At 45.4% G+C, this 17,936-nt stretch overlaps 1 protein-coding gene across 10 annotated transcripts; it reads left to right on the forward strand.

Moving 5' to 3' along the window:
- Positions 1-47: 47 nt before the first annotated feature.
- On the forward strand, positions 48-17,936 carry LOC310755903 (protein mono-ADP-ribosyltransferase TIPARP-like). Of its 10 annotated transcripts, none has more exons than XM_083599327.1 (10): positions 102-355; positions 1,604-3,257; positions 4,903-5,085; positions 7,545-7,673; positions 9,836-9,988; positions 10,086-10,500; positions 12,425-12,596; positions 14,137-14,324; positions 16,336-16,590; positions 17,417-17,936. In XM_083599327.1, exons 6-10 carry the CDS (start codon positions 10,166-10,168, stop codon positions 17,844-17,846), a joined length of 1,380 nt encoding a protein of 459 aa, XP_083455453.1. In that variant the 5' UTR covers positions 102-355; positions 1,604-3,257; positions 4,903-5,085; positions 7,545-7,673; positions 9,836-9,988; positions 10,086-10,165; the 3' UTR covers positions 17,847-17,936. The 10 variants fall into 10 exon arrangements, with proteins under 10 accessions (XP_083455451.1, XP_083455453.1, XP_083455448.1 ...); XM_083599322.1 differs by having other exon boundaries at positions 1,604-1,882; positions 2,129-3,257; positions 9,836-10,500; XM_083599328.1 differs by having other exon boundaries at positions 1,604-1,882; positions 2,151-3,257; positions 9,836-10,500.

The raw sequence follows: 17,936 nt of genomic DNA on the forward strand, positions 1-17,936 counted from the left end.
TCCTCGGCTAACCTGCCCGTCCCGCCTCCCTACCTTTTTCATGTCTAGCGAGTTTCTAGGGAGGGGGCGTGGCTCACCTTGAAACCCCGCCTCTTGCCCGCGATTCGACAAAAGGGCTGTCGGTCACTTGCCGAAGCCTGCTTTCGAGGAAGGTGAGGACCGGAAGAATGGGAGAATTCCCATGGTGAACAAGGAAGCGGCTGGAGTGCTCCGTTGCTGAGCAACGATTGGACCAGCCATCGTCACGTGACCGGATAAAGTGCCATTGTTTCCTGAAAATTAGATTCGATGACGGTTCTTTCCGGGTATTGGCTAACGCGGAGCGTCTGTGATTGATGGGAGAATTGTTGCCATGGTGACTGCAGGCTGTGGGAGTCCCTGAGATCCTAACTGTGGCATAGTGATCCATGATATTTATCTGGGGGTGGTGTGAGGAGGTCAAAAAAGTGATCAAGCAATCAGGCTTCTTCAGGGCTTACCCTCCAACATTTCTCCAATGAAAATAGGGACGGCTTATTATTATTATTATTATTATTATTATTATTATTATTATTATAATACCCCACCCATCTGACTGGGTTGTCCCAGCCACCCTGAATGGCTTCCAACGTATATAAAAACATAATAGGAAATTAAACATTAAATAATTTCCCTATACAGAGCTCCCTTCGGATAATAATAATAATAATAATAATAATAATAATAATAATAATTTATTTATACCCTGCCCACTCTGGGCTGCTGCCAACAGAATATTAAAAACACAATAAAGCATCAAACATTAAAATATTCCCTAAAAAGGGCTCCCTTCAGGTGTCTTCTAAAAGCAAGATAGTTGTTTATTGCCTTGATATCTGATGGGACAGCATCTTAAAAAGCAAAGACATCACCTTGCCAACAAAGGTCCGTATAGTTAAAGCTATGGTTTTCCCAGTAGTGATGTATGGAAGTGAGAGCTGGACCATAAAGAAGGCTGATCGCCAAAGAATGGATGCTTTTGAATTATGGTGCTGGAGGAGACTCTTGAGAGTCCCATGGACTGCAAGAAGATCAAACCTATCCATTCTTAAGGAAGTCAGCCCTGAGTGCTCACTGGAAGGACAGATCCTGAAGCTGAGGCTCCAATACTTTGGCCACCTCATGCGAAGAGAAGAGTCCCTGGAAAAGACCCTGATGTTGGGAAAGATGGAGGGCACAAGGAGAAGGGGACAACAGAGGACGAGATGTTTGGACAGTGTTCTCGAAGCTACCAACATGAGTTTGACCAAACTGCGGGAGGCAGTGGAAGACAGGCGTGCCTGGTGTGCTCTGGTCCATGGGGTCACGAAGAGATTATTTGTGTCCGACTCTTCGTGATTCCATCACTACTGGGAAAACCATAGCTTTAACTATACGGACCTTTGTTGGCAAGGTGATGTCTCTGCTTTTTAAGATGCTGTGTAGGTTTGTCATTGTTTTTCTCCCAAGAAGCAGGCGTCTTTTAAACATGTGGGGTAAAGACTGCAATTCTTTGTGCGCTTGCATAGGCATAAGCCCCATTTAACACAGTGTGACTTACTTCTACGCAAACACCCACCATGTTACATGGCTGTTCTCTTGCTAGGAAACACTGCTCAAGTTGACGGGAACAGCAGCTTACCCATGAGCAACGTACAGTTATTGTGCAATGAACCCACACTAGAAATGGCGACAGCAGGAATCCCTCCTGAACCAAGGTAACTGACTTGGGTGTTAAGCAGTAATAAAACTGCAAAGTGTTGATAAAGCCACTTTTTCTTTTCAGAGGAGGATGATAAGGAGAGAATCAGAACAGGTGGAATCCACACAACTTTTCTCCCAGCAGAGAAGCAACTATGACAGCAGGGACCCCTTCTAAACCAAAGTAAGACATATTTCAGTTTAGTTGGGTCCTTCACAAGGGAAGAGGATGGAGAGAAAAAATCAGAACTTGGCATACCCCTGGGACCTCACTAGCCACATTCTGTGACTTCCCAGCAGCCCTGCCAGGTCCAGTGGGCACCAACCACCAGTGATTACAAAAGATACCAAAGCATGTCACATTTCTGCTTTCTGTAAACTGTTCACTGGCTAAAATGTGCATTATATATCCATTTTGTCTTCTGAACAGCACTGACAGCATTCATTCACAGGCCCAGTATACCTGAAGGAGCATCTCCACCCCCATCGTTCTTCCCGGACACTGAGGTCCAGCGCCAAGGGCCTTCTGGCGGTTCCCTCATTGCGAGAAGCAAAGCTACAGGGAACCAGGCAGAGGGTCTTGTCGGTAGTGGCACCCACCCTGTGGAGCGCCCTCCCATCAGATGTCAAAGAACAACTACCTGACAAAAAAAAATTTTCAGAAGACATCTTAAGGCTTAAGGTTCAGGGAAGATTTTAACGTGTGACATCTTAGTGTATTTTTGGTCTTTGTGCAACCCAGCCAGATGGGCGGGGTACAAATAATAAATTATTATTATTATTATTATTATTATTATTATTACACATGCAAATAGTGAGAGATGGGCTTGGAGGCATTTCTCCTGCCATGTGTGAAAATGCCCTAAAACCTGAGCTAGGCATTCTGCTCCCTGCCGCTACCGCCACCTCCTGCCACTTTTTAAAGGACTTTAGTTCAAATACCAAACAGGCCAAACCCTTCTTGCCCTGCAAATCCAAAGCTTAGCAGCTGTCTCCACAGGAGCCACTGCAAGAGTTCACCTGGAAATCAACCACCAGAGGGCAGACGGCTTTAACTTCAGAGAGAAAGCCCCATGAGCTATCCCTGGATTCCTGGAAATGCCATTGCAACAACAGCAGCAGTAAAAAGGGATTTTTAGCGCTAGCCGGATTCAGAGCTTAATTTTAGTCTTCATGCACTCACTAGAATTCTTCAGAAGAGAGAAATAAGCAGGAGAAACTCAACCCCTCCTCTCACACCTGCTGCCATTTACGGGCACTTCAATCGGGCAACCCTTTCCCTGTAAAAACAAAACAAAACACCAGTGTTGAGGCAATTCTGACTGACCTCTCCCTTTTCCTAGAAGACCTCCTGCATCCCATTGTTGTCGCTGCTCACAGAAAGAGAATGGAAGAAAAACTTGTGAAAGGCTCAGCAATTTTACCCCAGTTTTGCACAAAAACTGTAAAGCTATTACAGGGATGTGAGAAGGAAATACCAATTTCTTGTTTTGGTTACATTGATGGCCTTTCTTCCCCTCTGCTCTGAAGTCCTGCTACAGTTTGAAGGCAAACAAAAGGTCAGGTGCAATGAGAAATTGCTTGTCAATTTTAGTCAATTCTGATTTAATTTCTGCCTTTGCATTGCAACAGCATAATTCTAACCAGGTCTGCTCAGAAGTGTTTTGAATTAAATGGAACTTAGTCCCAGGTAACTGGGGTTAGGTTACAATTGGAGCCTTAAGAGCTCACTACCATAGGAGCTCCATAGCAGAATGACTCCATTTTTAAAGAGCTAATGGTGAAAGTAGCAGCCAGGTAATGGAGGGAGGTGAGATTATATACCAGCCCTAAGAGCATCATGAGCTTTAATTCAAGTTGCAGATGGGCCATAACTCAGCATAAGAGCATCTGCTTTGCAAAGGTCCCAAAGTCAATCTGCAGGTAGTGTTTGGAATGTCTCCTGCCTGAAACCCTGGGAACTTGTTGCCAGCCCTTGTGGACAGTCCCGGGCTGGAAGGAACAATAGTCTGACTCAATTTGAAGCAGCTTTCCAATGAGTTCCTTTGGGATAGATGTGACACGGGAAGCACACACACTATACATTTAAAGAACATGACTTCTCCCAAAGCATATTGGGAACTGCAGTTTGTTGAGAGTGCTAGGAATTGTGGCTCTGTGAGGAGTAAACCATAATTTTCAAGATTCTTTGAGATGTGGGAAATGTACTTTAAATTAATGGCGCTGTGGTCTAAAACACTGAGCCTCTTGGGCTTGCCGATCAGAAGGTTGGCAGTTTGAATCCCCATGACAGAGTGAGCTCCCGTTGCTCAGTCCCAGCTCCTGCCAACCTAGCAGTTCGAAAGCACACCAAAAAGTGCAAGTAGATAAATAGGTACCGCTCCGGCAGGAAGGTAAACAGTGTTTCTGTGTGCTGCTCTGGTTTCGGTGTTCTGTTGTGCCAGAAGCGGCTTAGTCATGCTGGCCACATGACCCAGAAAAACTGTCTGTGGACAAACACCGGCTTCCTTGGCCTGTAAAGCGAGATGAGCGCCGCAACCCCAGAGTCGCCCACAACTGGACTTAACTGTCAGGGGTCCTTTACCTTTACCTTTTACACAGCCAGGCAGTCGCAGGAAAAGCAATAACAGACTTGTGTGTTACCTTAAAAGTCAGCAGAGTTACTATGGCATAAGCTTCCATGGATGAAAGCCCATGTCATTCATTGAGCTCTGCTCCTCAAAAGATTTCCCCCAATCTGTCAATCTTTAAGATATTGTTAGGTGAGACAGTAGCACTACGTTAGCTTGCATATGTACAGTGGAAACTCTCAAGATTGCTACAAACCAGCAATTAGAAACATCACACAGTGAATCCATCTGAGAAAGAACAGGACTGCTACGGTTTGGGATAAACTTAATCTAGCTTTTTAGAAATAATTGAGTTAGCAAATAAGGAAAGTACTTGACAAAAATGTACTGCGTATGGTTGAGGCACCTGCAGAATTGGCTTCATCTTCACTGAAAGAGGATGTTGTGGGGAGGGGAGGAGCCACTGGGCCAAGTGCAAGCCAGGACAAGCAGCTTTGCCAATAGTGCCACTAGATTGCAAAATGGAAGAAGTTCGGTGGGGTCGATTGCACAATGAGTTGGAAAAATAAGACTGTTGCTCCCACTTAACAACCAAGAATGGTGTGGCTGCTGGTGTTTCTCATGCTTTTTACAGAGAGGAAATACCCAAGCTTCTGGAAAGTGTTGCTCTAGCATCTGGCCGTGCTTAGATTTTAGCACACACTCCAAAAACATAACCCCAGCTGGAAGATCCCAGGGTAATTCCAAGTATACGAGAAACAACATTAACAAAGGGAGCATGGATGTCTGGAAGAACTTTTCCAGGGGAAGTTGCAGAGTAAAACAACAAAGGCGGGGAGCAGGCTAGTTTATGGCACAGACAATAGTCTCTGTACATTTTGCCACATATCTTTATTTCTGTAAATCCTAGAAACTTGGGGCTCATCCGTACTTGTTTATTGTGGGTAGTAAGTTTCCTGTGACGCGGGTGGCGCTGTGGGTTAAACCACAGAGCCTAGGACTTGCCAATCAGAAGGTCGGTGGTTCGAATCCCCGCGACGAGGTGAGCTCCCGTTGCTCGGTCCCTGCTCCTGCCAACCTAGCAGTTCGAAAGCACGTCAAAGTGCAAGTAGATAAATAGGTACCGCTCTGGTGGGAAGGTAAACAGCATTTCTGTGTGCTGCTCTTGTTTGCCAGAAGCGGCTTAGTCATGCTGGCCACATGACCCGGAAGCTGTACGCCAGCTCCCTCGGCCAATAAAGTGAGATGAGTGACGCAGCCCCAGAGTCGGCCACGACTGGACCTAATGGTCAGAGGTCCATTTACCTTTGAAGTTTCCTGTACATTAATTCTCCATTGTCCATATGGCATTCTCCTCCAAATCGCGGCCTTCCCTCACTTTCTCCGCACTCAATCCTGATTTTCTCAAACTCTCTCCTTTTCAGAGTATCTCTGGTACAAGAAAATCCAGACCGAGGAAAGGAAAAGTGTGGGAAAGCAGTGATTTGGAAGTGAACATCATATGGTCAACTGAGAATCAATGGAGATGCAGGACTAGCTACGTGAAACAATATGAACGAACCCTTATTCTTTTTTAAAAAATGAAAGCTGGGAAGCTGGGGGGTTGCAGTCTATTGTGGGGGGTGGGAATGACTCTTCCTCCTTGAATCTCCATGAAAGGGCTGCTTCCACTCTGGTCATTTACTGTGGAATAGCTGCATTTTATTTTCTTGACTTTTTATAGGGTATCTGTATGATATAATGAACAAAACATCCCCTTCTCATGTTTTCCCTCTTCAGCTTCCAGCCCCTCCTCCACCCCAATATATCAACAGATCCGACCTTTTGTTTTTAAGCTCAATAGAATAGTTGTGCATTTTTGTCAGGTTTAGATATAATCTCTTGTTGCTATTCTCACTAATTCTGGCCTGTAGACATTCTTCTCTATGGTTCACCTCTCTTCTCTAGCCATAATTCCTAACTCTTCCCTTTCCAAGTAGCATAGCCTTTATATCAGTTTCTCCCACCCTAGTTAAATTGCAGTGGTGGGAGGAATAATGTGATGTACTTAACCCTTTCCCTACACAGTGGTCCCATTGAAAATACAGTGGTACCTCAGGTTAAGTACTTAATTCGTTCCGGAGGTCCGTTCTTAACCTGAAGCTGTTCTTAACCTGAAGCACCACTTTAGCTAATGGGGCCTCCTGCTGCCGCTGTGCCGCCGGAGCACAATTTCTGTTCTCATCCTGAAGCAAAGTTCTTAACCTGAAGCACTATTTCTGGGTTAGCAGAGTCTGTAACCTGAAGTGTATGTAACCTGAAGCGTATGTAACCCGAGGTACAGTGGTGCCTCGCAAGACGAAATTAATTCGTTCTGCGAATTTTTTCGTCTAGCGAATTTTTCGTCTTGCAAAGCACGAAATCCCATAGGAATGCATTGAAAATCAATTAATGCGTTCCTATGGTCAAAAAAAGTCCAAACAAAGCCAAATTTGGTACAACAAGAGTTTATTAAGTGCTCTTTAAAGTCACACATACTGTAAAGAGCATTTCAAAATTCAAACCCAGAATTTTTTTTAAAAAACAGCAGAGTGGCCCAATGGTCACAGAAAATCATAAAAATGCAGGGGAAAAAACACAAGCTTCCAGATTCTTGCAAACCCCTCCCCAGCTGTTCCCCCAGCCACCCAGCACACAGAAATTCAAATCCAGAATTTTTTTAAAAAAACAGCAGAGTGGCCCAATGGTCACAGAAAATCATAAAAATGCAGAAAACAAACAAGCTTCCAGATTCTTGCAAACCCCTCCCCAACAAGTCCTTGAATTCCAAACACCCCAACCCAAAATCCAAACCCCCCAAAAAAAAGTTTTAAAAGCTTAACTTACCAAATGGCTGCAAAAGAAGTTTTGGAAAAGCTTCAAAAATCACCAGTCTTTAAAAACCTCAAAAAAGGCTACTTTGTACACTGCGTTCTATGAGTTGCTCCTCGAAGTCAAGTCGCAACTGTATTAACGGTGTTAAGAAAAAGGAAACAAACTTGCAAGACGTTTTCGTCTTGCGAAGCAAGCCCATAGGGAAATTCGTCTTGCGAAGCAGCTCAAAAAACGGAAAACCCTTTCGTCTAGCGAGTTTTCCGTCTTGCGAGGCATTCGTCTTGCGGGGCACCACTGTACCACTGTAACTCAGTTGTCTGCATGGCTGATACTAATGGTGAATAAATAGTTATTCGTCTGTTCATTAGTCAGTTTATGTTCTCCAGTTTTATTACTGATTTCCCTTTCTTTCTCCCCACTCAGCCATGAAGCTCACTGGATGACCTTGGGCCAGTCACCATCTCTTAGCCTAACCTACCTCACAGGGTTGTTGTGAGGATGAAATGGGGAGGAGAACCATGCACACCACCTTGGGATCATTGGAAGATAAAGGTGGTATAGAAATATAAGAAATAAAATAATAATATAGCACTGTATTATACTGCTGTGTGGAACAACTCTCAAAATGCCAGCTGATTATGGGGAATGAATCTCTTGGTGCTAAAGAGCACCAGCATGAAATTGGGGGAATGATGATCTCATACCTGCTCCTCTGCTGTGGAGTCATTCTTCCATAGCACATGGGGGAAGTGGATGGGCTCTTGCTCCTGTGCACTTCACACACACACACACACACACACACACACACACCAGAGAGAGAGAGAGAGAGAGCTCATCGAGGACTGAAGATGCTCAGTCAACACACAACGTCTTGGAAAACACCAAAAACTTTATACACCAAATTTGTACAGTGGTACCTCGGGTTACAGACGCTTCAGGTTACATACGCTTCAGGTTACAGACTCCGCTAACCCAGAAATAGTACCTCGGGTTAAGAATTTTACTTCAGGATAAGAACAGAAATCAGGCTCCGGCGGCACAGCAGCAGCAGGAGGCCCCATTAGCTAAAGTGGTGCTTCAGGTTAAGAACAGTTTCAGGTTAAGAACGGACCTCCAGAACAAATTAAGTACTTAATCCGAGGTACCGCTGTACTGAGAATTTACAACTGCTTTCATTCCCCCCGCCCAACATGCTACTCAGGAGCTTAGCCTTTTATAAAATATTTTCTTTTGATCCCTCTGGTTTGCACTCACCCCAAAAAACATCCACTCATACGTTGAATCCCGAATGCCCTGGTACTCGGACGTTTTGGCTTCCGAATGCTGCAAACCTGGAAGTGAGTGTTCTGGTTTGCAAACATTCTTTGGAACCTGAACGTCTGACAAGGCTTCTGCAGCTTCCAATTGGCTGCAGGAGCTTCCTGCAGCCAATCTGAAGCTGTGGTTTGGTTTCCAAATGCTTTGGAAGTCGAAACGGACTTCTGGAACGGATTCCATTCGACCTCCAAGGTATGACTTGTTAGGGGGGGAAAATCTAGGTGCGAGGCTGCTCAGTCACTCAGCTCGTCGGGCAGAGCCCGTGGGTCCTGCGGAATAAAGGAAGGAATCCAGCCAACTGGAGCAAATAGCTGTAGACCAAAGTTTATTGCGCAATAGGTTCAAAGAGCAAATTTTGAACCCCGAGGATGGGGTGACAAAGACTTTTAAAACTTTCCCACCACATCCCAGAATACAGTTCGAAGGGGAGGGGTTAACCTTGGCAAACATGTCCAGACAAGTCCTTGGTAAAAGATTAGCATAAGCAGACATGGCAGGGCAAGACTCAGGTATAAGATGAGCATAGACAAATATGTCTTAAGTACCCACCACCCAAAAGTACAATAGAAGTTCCTTTGCATGTCTGGAGCCTGAGGCGAGTCAGGTGATGAGATTTGCCTTCCTTTGGCTAACAATGAGCCCAGCAATTGTCACCTCTGAGAACTTCCTGGGGTCCTTTGCAAGGGGAAAATAGCTTTGGAATGGGGGGAACTGGGAAAGGAGATGATTTTATATTATTTTTAAAGCTAGGTGACTTCCCTGAGCTGTCAAGTTGGAAGGATATATTCAGGCATAATATTTGTAATATTTAACTTTAAAGATGTGTTCCCCCCCCGCAATTTCCGTAACAGACTGTACAAGCATATTTACAATTGCCTGACTGTGTGCTTTGGCACATTTCTTGGGCAGGGGAAAAAATATCAACATACCCGCACAGCTATCTGCACACAGGACTTTATTGATATAATAAAATGAACAAATGAGGAGGCAGGGACAAAAAAAGTGGAGCCACCTACTGATAGGAACAGGAAAGACCTGGCTTGCTCCTCATATCCAAATTCAAATATGTGTCAGAGTGGATTACTCTGGTCTAATTTGAATCTGGGGTTGGGGAGTGGATTAACAGCTAAATAATGCTCAAATATGGACAAGCCCATAAAATCCGAATCCTACATTGGATTCCCACCCCATACAATTTGCCGTGACATGAAGAAGAAGAGTTTGGATTTGATATCCCGCTTTATCACTACCCGAAGGAGTCTCAAAGCGGCTAACAATCTCCCTTCCCTTCCTCCCCCACAACAAACACTCTGTGAGGCGAGTGGGGCTGAGCATGAATGAGGGAACTGATGATAGTGGTGATTATATTATTATTATCATCTCTCTCTATTTTTAAGCCTCACCTGCTGAGTTTCTGTGTGCCGTGCACAGAAACAGCAGAGAGAGCAAACCAGTAGCCTCTCTAAGCGCCTCGCTTGGAAAGATACAAGCTGCTTTCAAGCAACTGAATGAGAAAGTGAAAGTAAAACTTACTTCCCGAGTGGAGGCATGTTTTGTTAAGTCACTGGATTTGCCTGGTGTTAAAAAACGGGATTGGTACGTACAATGAGCGGCGGCGAGAGATTTTATCTTTTATATTAGAGATAGAAGCAAGACCCTCCTCCCGGGGGGGCCTGCCTGGTGTTAGCCTGTGTGCACTTTGGATCCTGCAGTTCGATTGAACCCAGATGGCAGAAAGTGCAGAGTCCTCTGTGTCTGAGCGGGGCCTCACCTTCTTGAAGGACGAGTTGCTGGGCATTACAATTCTGAAGCTATCTGGCGCAGACGACGCCCCGCTTTATCACGTCCATCAGAAGAACGGTGTGCCGATCTGCGACAACTTTCTGCTAGGATGCTGCTATTTGCAGGAGAAGTGCCCTTGCCATCACACCCCGTTCCCCTACCACTGGCAGTGGCGCCGCCAGAAAGACAAAGTGTGGCTTAGTTTCAGTTTCTCAGCTCAGCATCATCTGGAGAAGCTCTACTGTAATCAGGAAGTCCCCACGGCGCAACTGAGTGACAGGTAAGGACCATAACATCTTTCTCCTTTCGGCTTTCGGTCGGAAAGATCCCCAGAGCCAGGTTCAACTCCGGAACGTACTTGCAATCTGGGTTCTGGGTTCTGCCCCAGAACTTGTGAAGCAATTGATAAAAGGGCTCCTTCAGGGCTCACTAAGAAATCAGCCTTGCTTCCTTCACATCCGTCATTATGGGGCAGGGATTATGGTAAGGGCAGGTTGAAATCCTGGCATCCATACAGTGGTACCTCGGGTTAAGTACTTAATTCATTCTGGAGGTCTGCTCTTAACCTGAAGCACCACTTTAGCTAATGGGGCCTCCCGCTACTGCCGGAGCACAATTTCTGTTCTCATCCTGAAGCAAAGTTCTTAACCTGAAGCACTATTTCTGGGTTAGCGGAGCGTATGTAACCTGAAGCATATGTAACCTGAGGTACCACTGTACTTGTAAAATTTAGGTGTCTCGGGTTTTCAAAGTGTGTTCCAGGGAAACAGCACTTCAAACACTTTTCAGTGGTTTCTTGAAAAAGGAAAGTTGCCTATCACTACCATTTGTGTGCCTTCTGGACACAATTTAGACTTGTATGGATGTTTAGCTGGACACAATTTAGATTGTATGGATGTTTAGCCGCCTAGAATCCCTGAAGGATCGCTTACCTCCATATCAGCCTGCCATTACATTAGAGTCTGTTCTTCGGGTGCATCTAGATATGGTAGGTAGAGAGGGAGCCACTACACTTTTGAAACTCATCTCCCCTCTCAAAGAACTCTGGGTGCTGTAGTTTTTTAAAGGCTGTTGGGAATTGTAACTCTCTGACTGGTAAACTACAGTGCCCAGAATTCTTTGCAGAAAAGACTGAGCTTTGAATGTGCTTCAGAGATATAATGTGTACACTTCCCTAGTGGCACTAATAGTGACATCCTGTCTCTAGGGAGGTTCACCTGATGCGGAATTTCTATATTTTTTTCTGTAAGCCAAAGACCGTTTACAGTATTTCTCCAGGCCCTTTACAGAACATTTAGTTCTCAATTGTGTGTTTTGATTCTGCCTTTAACTGCCATTTTTTATTTGTATTTTGTTGTAATAACCTTGTTTAATCTCATCTGGTGTGTTAGTAGTGCCAGTGTGAATCAGTCATAAAGGTTCAAGAGGCAGCACATGGCATTAAGTGTGGGACAGCTTCCAAACAGACTAGCATGAGAAATGCATCTCCCATGGAAATATAGATAACTGGACCAGATAGGAGGAGCTTTTTTCTTTTCTTTTCGTTTTTGGTAGGGTCAGAGCCAGATAACTATTTATAGCCCGCAAAGCCGATGACTTTATAATATGCATCGAAAAGGTAGGGACATCTGCAGTGTATGGGTCTTTTAATGGACAGATCCCAGAAGAAATAGGAAAGATCCCAATAGACAACTTTGCTCTCATTGAGTGTGTGGTACAGAATAGCTTTCAGCAAGGAGGTGAAGCTACACCAAGGCAAGGTACATGTTGCACATGTACTATAGTGAAGACTTGTTGGCATCCGTCAGCGCGACTGAAGACAGTGCGTAGGGCACAGTACCATGGCATTATCTCACACCACAGAATTCACTCTTGCTAAGAATCACCAACAGGAATGTATATTTAGGTGAGTATTTTCTAAGTTAGAAGTGGAGCTCTGAGTGAGCTTGTGAATAAGGGTTAATAACTTTTTAGCAACTCTTCTACTAGTTTTTACAGCAGTTTGATATGAAGGTGTTGTTTTTTTAAACCAGATGAAGATACTTATATAAAAAAATACCATTACCCATGCGGTGAAAAGCTTCACCAGCTGTTTTCAGTAAATCAAGTTAAAGGCGAAAGAGCAAAGCCAGGCATTCCCCTCCTGTCAGTTGGCAACCATAGATCCTCGCCCTCTGGTGATGGTTACCTTCCTTCCCTTGCAGGAGGGGCAACGTGTATTTCTTAAACTTTAACACCATGGCTCTCTCACCAATACTGCTGTATGACCAAGTAAGGCGACTGTCCAACAGCAGCAGCCCTGATCGCAGTCCCTACCTCTTTACAGAGTGGAAGGTTTACTACAATGAAAGTTTCCATTGGCTGGAATATGATGAGGTAAGAGGATCCAGAGATACAAAAAAAATTGATTATGGAGCCATCTCATTGTTTGGTTTCCTTTTATCACCCTCTAAAATTAACTGGGAGGGTAACGGGCACTCTTAAGTCCTGTTGAAATCCGCCAGATTTGGGGTACTTCAATTACTGTGCAATTTCATGACAAACCTAGAAAATTTGTTTTCAAAACGATGGCTTCAAATGGGGCTATGCAAGCTCCACTGTATTGTGCCTAGCTGGGAGGATAGCCAACAAGTTGGGCAAGTGTGTTTCATAACGGGCTTTCCTAAGATTTTCCTTATACATTGTGTACATTACATTAATGTGATGTGAGGGAAACCCCAAGAATTTACCTCAGGGTCTAGCAGGGTCTAGCATAGTCATGCTAATAAGAACCTTTGGATGTGGTCTGGTGTGCCTGGATAGTGTTTCTCAAATGGTGGGTCAGGGCAGGAGGACTGAGGACCGCTTTCAGGTGGGCCTCAGTGCCACAACCCACCTTGCCCCCTAGCTGTGTCATAACATTTTGGTTGGGCCAACGTCAGCACCGGCAACTGAGTAAAAGTGGCCCAGAGACAGAGCAGTTCTGGAGAGTTCCCTCTCCTGAGGGGAAAAGAGCCAGAGGAGGTATCAAAAGAAATTGCAAAGTGAGATAAAAGGTTAATATTTATTATTATTACATTAATTGGAAAGAGAAAGGAATAAGAGAGGAAAGCTGTCTAGGAGGGAGAAGTGACTGAAAGGAGCAGGGAGGAGGGATGAAAGAAACCTTATCTGTGGATAAGGTACAAGTTGTTTGTGAGAGGAGAATGGGAGAAGACATTACAGGAGATGGGCGAAAATACATTGAGAGGCATGTAGGGATGAGAAGGGGGGAAATATAAAAGAAAAAAGTCTTCTCCAATTAGAGCTTCTCTGGATCAGCAAATTCCACCTGTAAAAGGGAGGCTGATTCACATTTGCCTCCAGAGCAAATGTCTGAATTTGGCTTGAGGAAAGCCAAGCGAGGGAACTCCTTGCTGCAAGGGAAATGCTGTGGCAAAAGAACTTAGCAATTTCCAAAAAAAATGTTGTCGTTCTCATCCGTCTGTCTCAAGGGACAATGGAGGGTGAAGTCAAACCGCTAGGTTAGCAGCACAGAAGAGACATCATCAAGGCTCAAGGCTGGCTAGTGTGTGTGGAGGTCCTGGGCTGCCCTGATGACAAGCCCCTTCTCTCTTGGCCTCACTGAAAGGAAAGCAGAACAAAACGTTTGGCACCAGCTTGACTGCGGGAGTTGTCAGAAAGAAGGTCTTAGGAACTGCGCTCTGCATTTGTGTAGGGCTTCCATAGAAAGTGAAGTTAGTAATTGCCAGCTGATTATTCAAAACTCTGCATCTACCTGTCGCCATTCTGTGACGGGCTTTTCCTCTGTGCCACGATTTTGTGTCTGGTGGGCCTCGGTTATTTTCAGCCACCTCAGGTGGGCCCCGAGCGTAGAAAGTTTGAAAAAACACCTGTTCTAGAGGATGGGAGGAATTCTGGTGTTTTCTCTCCATAGCCTATCGCACAGGAACTCGTCGCTGCTTTCGAGCGGGGCATGTGGAACCATGCCTTCCGTGTGCAAGATCAAATCTACAATGTAGACCTCAAACAGTTTATCCAGCGCAACGTAAAGATGGGCTTCACCCGTGATATCACGTTCCGACCCGTCTGGCGCTCAGCTGACGTTACCGTGCGCTGCTTGCGGTGAGTTTGGACCCAGATCTTCCTCCTCAGAGTTTCTGGACCGAAGGGCACATGTCTAATCCTTCTGCAGAACACTGTATATTTTTGTGTAAGGATGTTGCCGATGTGCAAGTTAACTAGTGAAGAACTTAGAGTTCTGATTGTAACTTAAAAAAAAAAAAACTTAACCCCTGAAGAAATTTAAGAAAATGGTATAGTAGTAGGAACTTAATACAGGCAGGGCATTTTTTTCAGCCCAAACTCACCAGAACTCAGTTCCATTCCCTCTCAGGTGGGCGCCATTGCCATTATAAGAGAACAAGGGAGGCAGTTGTGGTGAGTTCTGACACTGAGTTACATGTACTGAGTTACAGGTACCTTTTTAAAGGATACGCGGGTGGCGCTGTGGTCTAAACCACTGAGCCTCTTGGGCTTGCCGATCAGAAGGTCGGCGGTTTGAATCCCTGCAGCAGGGTGAGCTCCTGTTGCTCTGTCCCGGCTCCTGCCAACCTAGCAGTTCGAAAGCATGCCAGTGCAAGTAGATAAATAGGTACCACTGCGGCAGAAAGGTAAATGGTGTTTCCATGCTCTCTGGCTTCCGTCGCGGTGTTTCGTTGTGCCAGAAGAGGTTTAGTCATCCTGACCCCATGACCTGGAAAGGTGTCTGTGGACAAACGCCGGTTCCCTCGGCCTGAAAGCAAGATGAGCGCCGCAACCCCATAGTTGCCTTTGACCAAGGGTCCTTTAGTTTTTACCTTTTATCTTTTTAAAACAGGAGTGAGGAACCTTGGGCCCAGGAGCTGATTGCAGCCTTCTAAGCTTCTCTGACTAGGCTTTGAAACTCTTCCTAAACCGTGCTCCTCAGCAGCCCTGCTCTGTGTTTTGCTTGGCTGGAATGTGTCCTTGAAGTGTGATCATGCTTTTTGCTTGCCTGGTTGGAGAGGGGTATCTGTGTTTGTGTGTGTGTGTGTAAACCTGACTTCTGCACAGCTGGAATGTAGCTCCCAGTACAATAGTAAGAGCCACAACTGTTGCTCTGCTCAATTTTGCCTCTGACCCTGTCCACCACTGTGCGGCCCCCAGAAGGTCTTTTAAGAGGGAATATGGGCCTTCGGCTTGAAAAAGGTTCCTCACCAATGTTTTAAAGTGTGTATTGTTTGGAGGAGGGTTGTCCTGATTTCCGTGTGTGTTTAGACTGCACAGTCTCACTAGTATGTAAGACCCACACTCATGAATTGCCATGGTCTGGGCAAACGGAAAATTGGTGTCGGATGCATGTCTAGATTTTGGAGTGCAGCCATGCATTGGATAAGCCACACGACATTAAAAGTAGATAATACATACATCTGACCTGTAATATGCTAAGGAGCTTTGTGATGCTGGTGAAGCCACCAACCGTGATTGGTTGAGTGGCCCTAATGTTGCAGGAGGAGTGGGGCAGCCAGAGGGTAGGGAGGGGCTGAGGGAGATAGAAGGCTTGGTGGAGCTAGATAAGTGGTTGGAAGGGGGCGTTGGTGTAGGAAAACACTAAGCGAGTGGCAGACTGGGAGAGAGAATGGGCAGAGGTGAGAGAGATGCACACGGCCAAGATTTCTTGACCCCTGAGGAAGTTCCCCAGTTCATTGCTTCAAAACCAATCAAATGTTTGGGGTGACTTAATCAGTGCAGAGGTTCCCAGTTAGCTAAATACTATGGACCCGTTGTTTTCCAAAAACCAAGCCATAGACTCCCTCCTTATGAAAATTCTTGTATCTCCATGGTAGTTTTTGTTATGTGAATGCTGCCACAGGCCCTCTGTGTGGGTGGCAAGGACCCCCGATTGGGAACCACCGAGTTAGTGCAATTCATGACGTTGAATGAGAGAGTGTCTGTGTGAGTGAGATCAGCTGGTCAACAATAAGTTTGCACAGTCACCTCTCTCTCTCCCTCCCTTTCTCTCTCCCACCCCTCCATTAAAATATAGGGGTCTGCCTGCAAACAAGGCAAAACCAGAGGCAGCTGACCCTGTTCCTTTGTTCTTTTTCCCTTCCAGGTCGCTTGCTCCACCCCTGACCACTTTGGCTCTCGCAGGAGAAGATCCTCTGGATTTGTTCTGTGGGCCTTATCCTGCGGCCTGCGTCCCACCACCTCAAGGGGGCTCTTCTTTCACAATGGCAGAAGTGACTCTGTCAGAAGTAGCCCATCTGATGGTGAGGAAGCTGTTCCATGCCAAGTTGCCCGAGGATCAGGCGTTGGTGCTGGCTATCTACCGCATACGCAATGACCAACTCTGGGATACGTATATGAGGTGAGGAGCCTAGTATACACACCACATACAGTAATGCTTTCCTAGTGCTAGCCAGCGGGTTTGGTTTGCCTCATATAGCAGGAGTTGCTAATATGGTACAATGGTCCCCTTGAAGTCTTCCCTTGGAACCCACAAAGCCTCTGAGCCCCCTCCCTCAGGGGACTGACTTATAAATCTGGGGAATGTCCCCAGGAAACAGGGACGTCTGGTAACCTTACTTTTTTTAAATAATTTGCCCTGCATAGTTCAATAATTTATTTTGCCAGTCTTCTTCTTTATCTTCTGTTATGTACTGAGTTGAATAGGATCCAAACTGCAGCAGTCTGATTGGTCCTAGAACAATAGGATCCAAACTGCAGCAGTCTGATTGGTCCTAGAACAATAGGATTCAGAATGCAGCAGTCTGATTGGTCCTAGAACAATGCAGCAGTATGATTGGTTGGCAGGAACCACCCAATCATGCTCCAGATAGAAGTGAATCCACAACCTGATTGGCTTACAGTAGAATTCCGGAATTAGCCAATCATGTGCAGCCCATTGTGTAAATAATGTATATAAAGCAGATACTTTGAGGGGACATTCATTCATTCCTCCTCACCACTATGAGCTGAATAAAGAGCATGAAATCACTTTGCGACTCTGAGTATATTTCATCTTCTTTGGCCGAGGCTTCTTCCTTCCATGGGGACTGACTGGTCTTGGCCTGGCATCCATTCCACTGTGATATATTTTTATGACACCGCTGTGTATAGACCATTTTTATTAATAAATAATTAAAATAAAATAAAATGATCCACTTTTCTTTTTTCTTTCTCTTTCAAATCAGGCAGAAGAGGCTCATGTTCCAGGTACGCTCAGAAAAGGAGCATCCCTCAGTGGAGAGACATCTCTTTCACGGCACAGCTGCATCGCGGATCAAGTCTATTTGCATAAGCAACTTTAACCCCGACCTGGCAGGATCAGTCCATGGCGCAGTTTTTGGCCGGGGTGTTTACTTTGCTAGGGACGCCTCCTACTCAAACACCTACGCCTTAGCAGCCAATAACAATGTGCGTCACATGTTTCTGGCCAAAGTGCTGACTGGTCGCTGGTGGAGAGGCCACTCATGTTTAAGGCAAACTCCCCCCCATTTTGACTCCTGCACAGATTGTGTCCGTGACCCACACATTTTTGTTATCTTCAGAAGCTGCCAGTGCTACCCCTACTTCCTGATTCGCTACAAGGAAGTGAAGACACCTGTAGCTGTGGATATGTGAGAAGAGCCTCTCCTCCTCTACATCTCTTCTGCTGCGACGGTCTGTACTTTGGGTCAGAAGTACATGACTCAGTAAGGCTAGTTTTTCCTT

Source organism: Podarcis filfolensis, assembly GCF_964270895.1.
Source record: "Podarcis filfolensis genome assembly, chromosome: 2".
NCBI lineage: Eukaryota > Metazoa > Chordata > Lepidosauria > Squamata > Lacertidae > Podarcis > Podarcis filfolensis.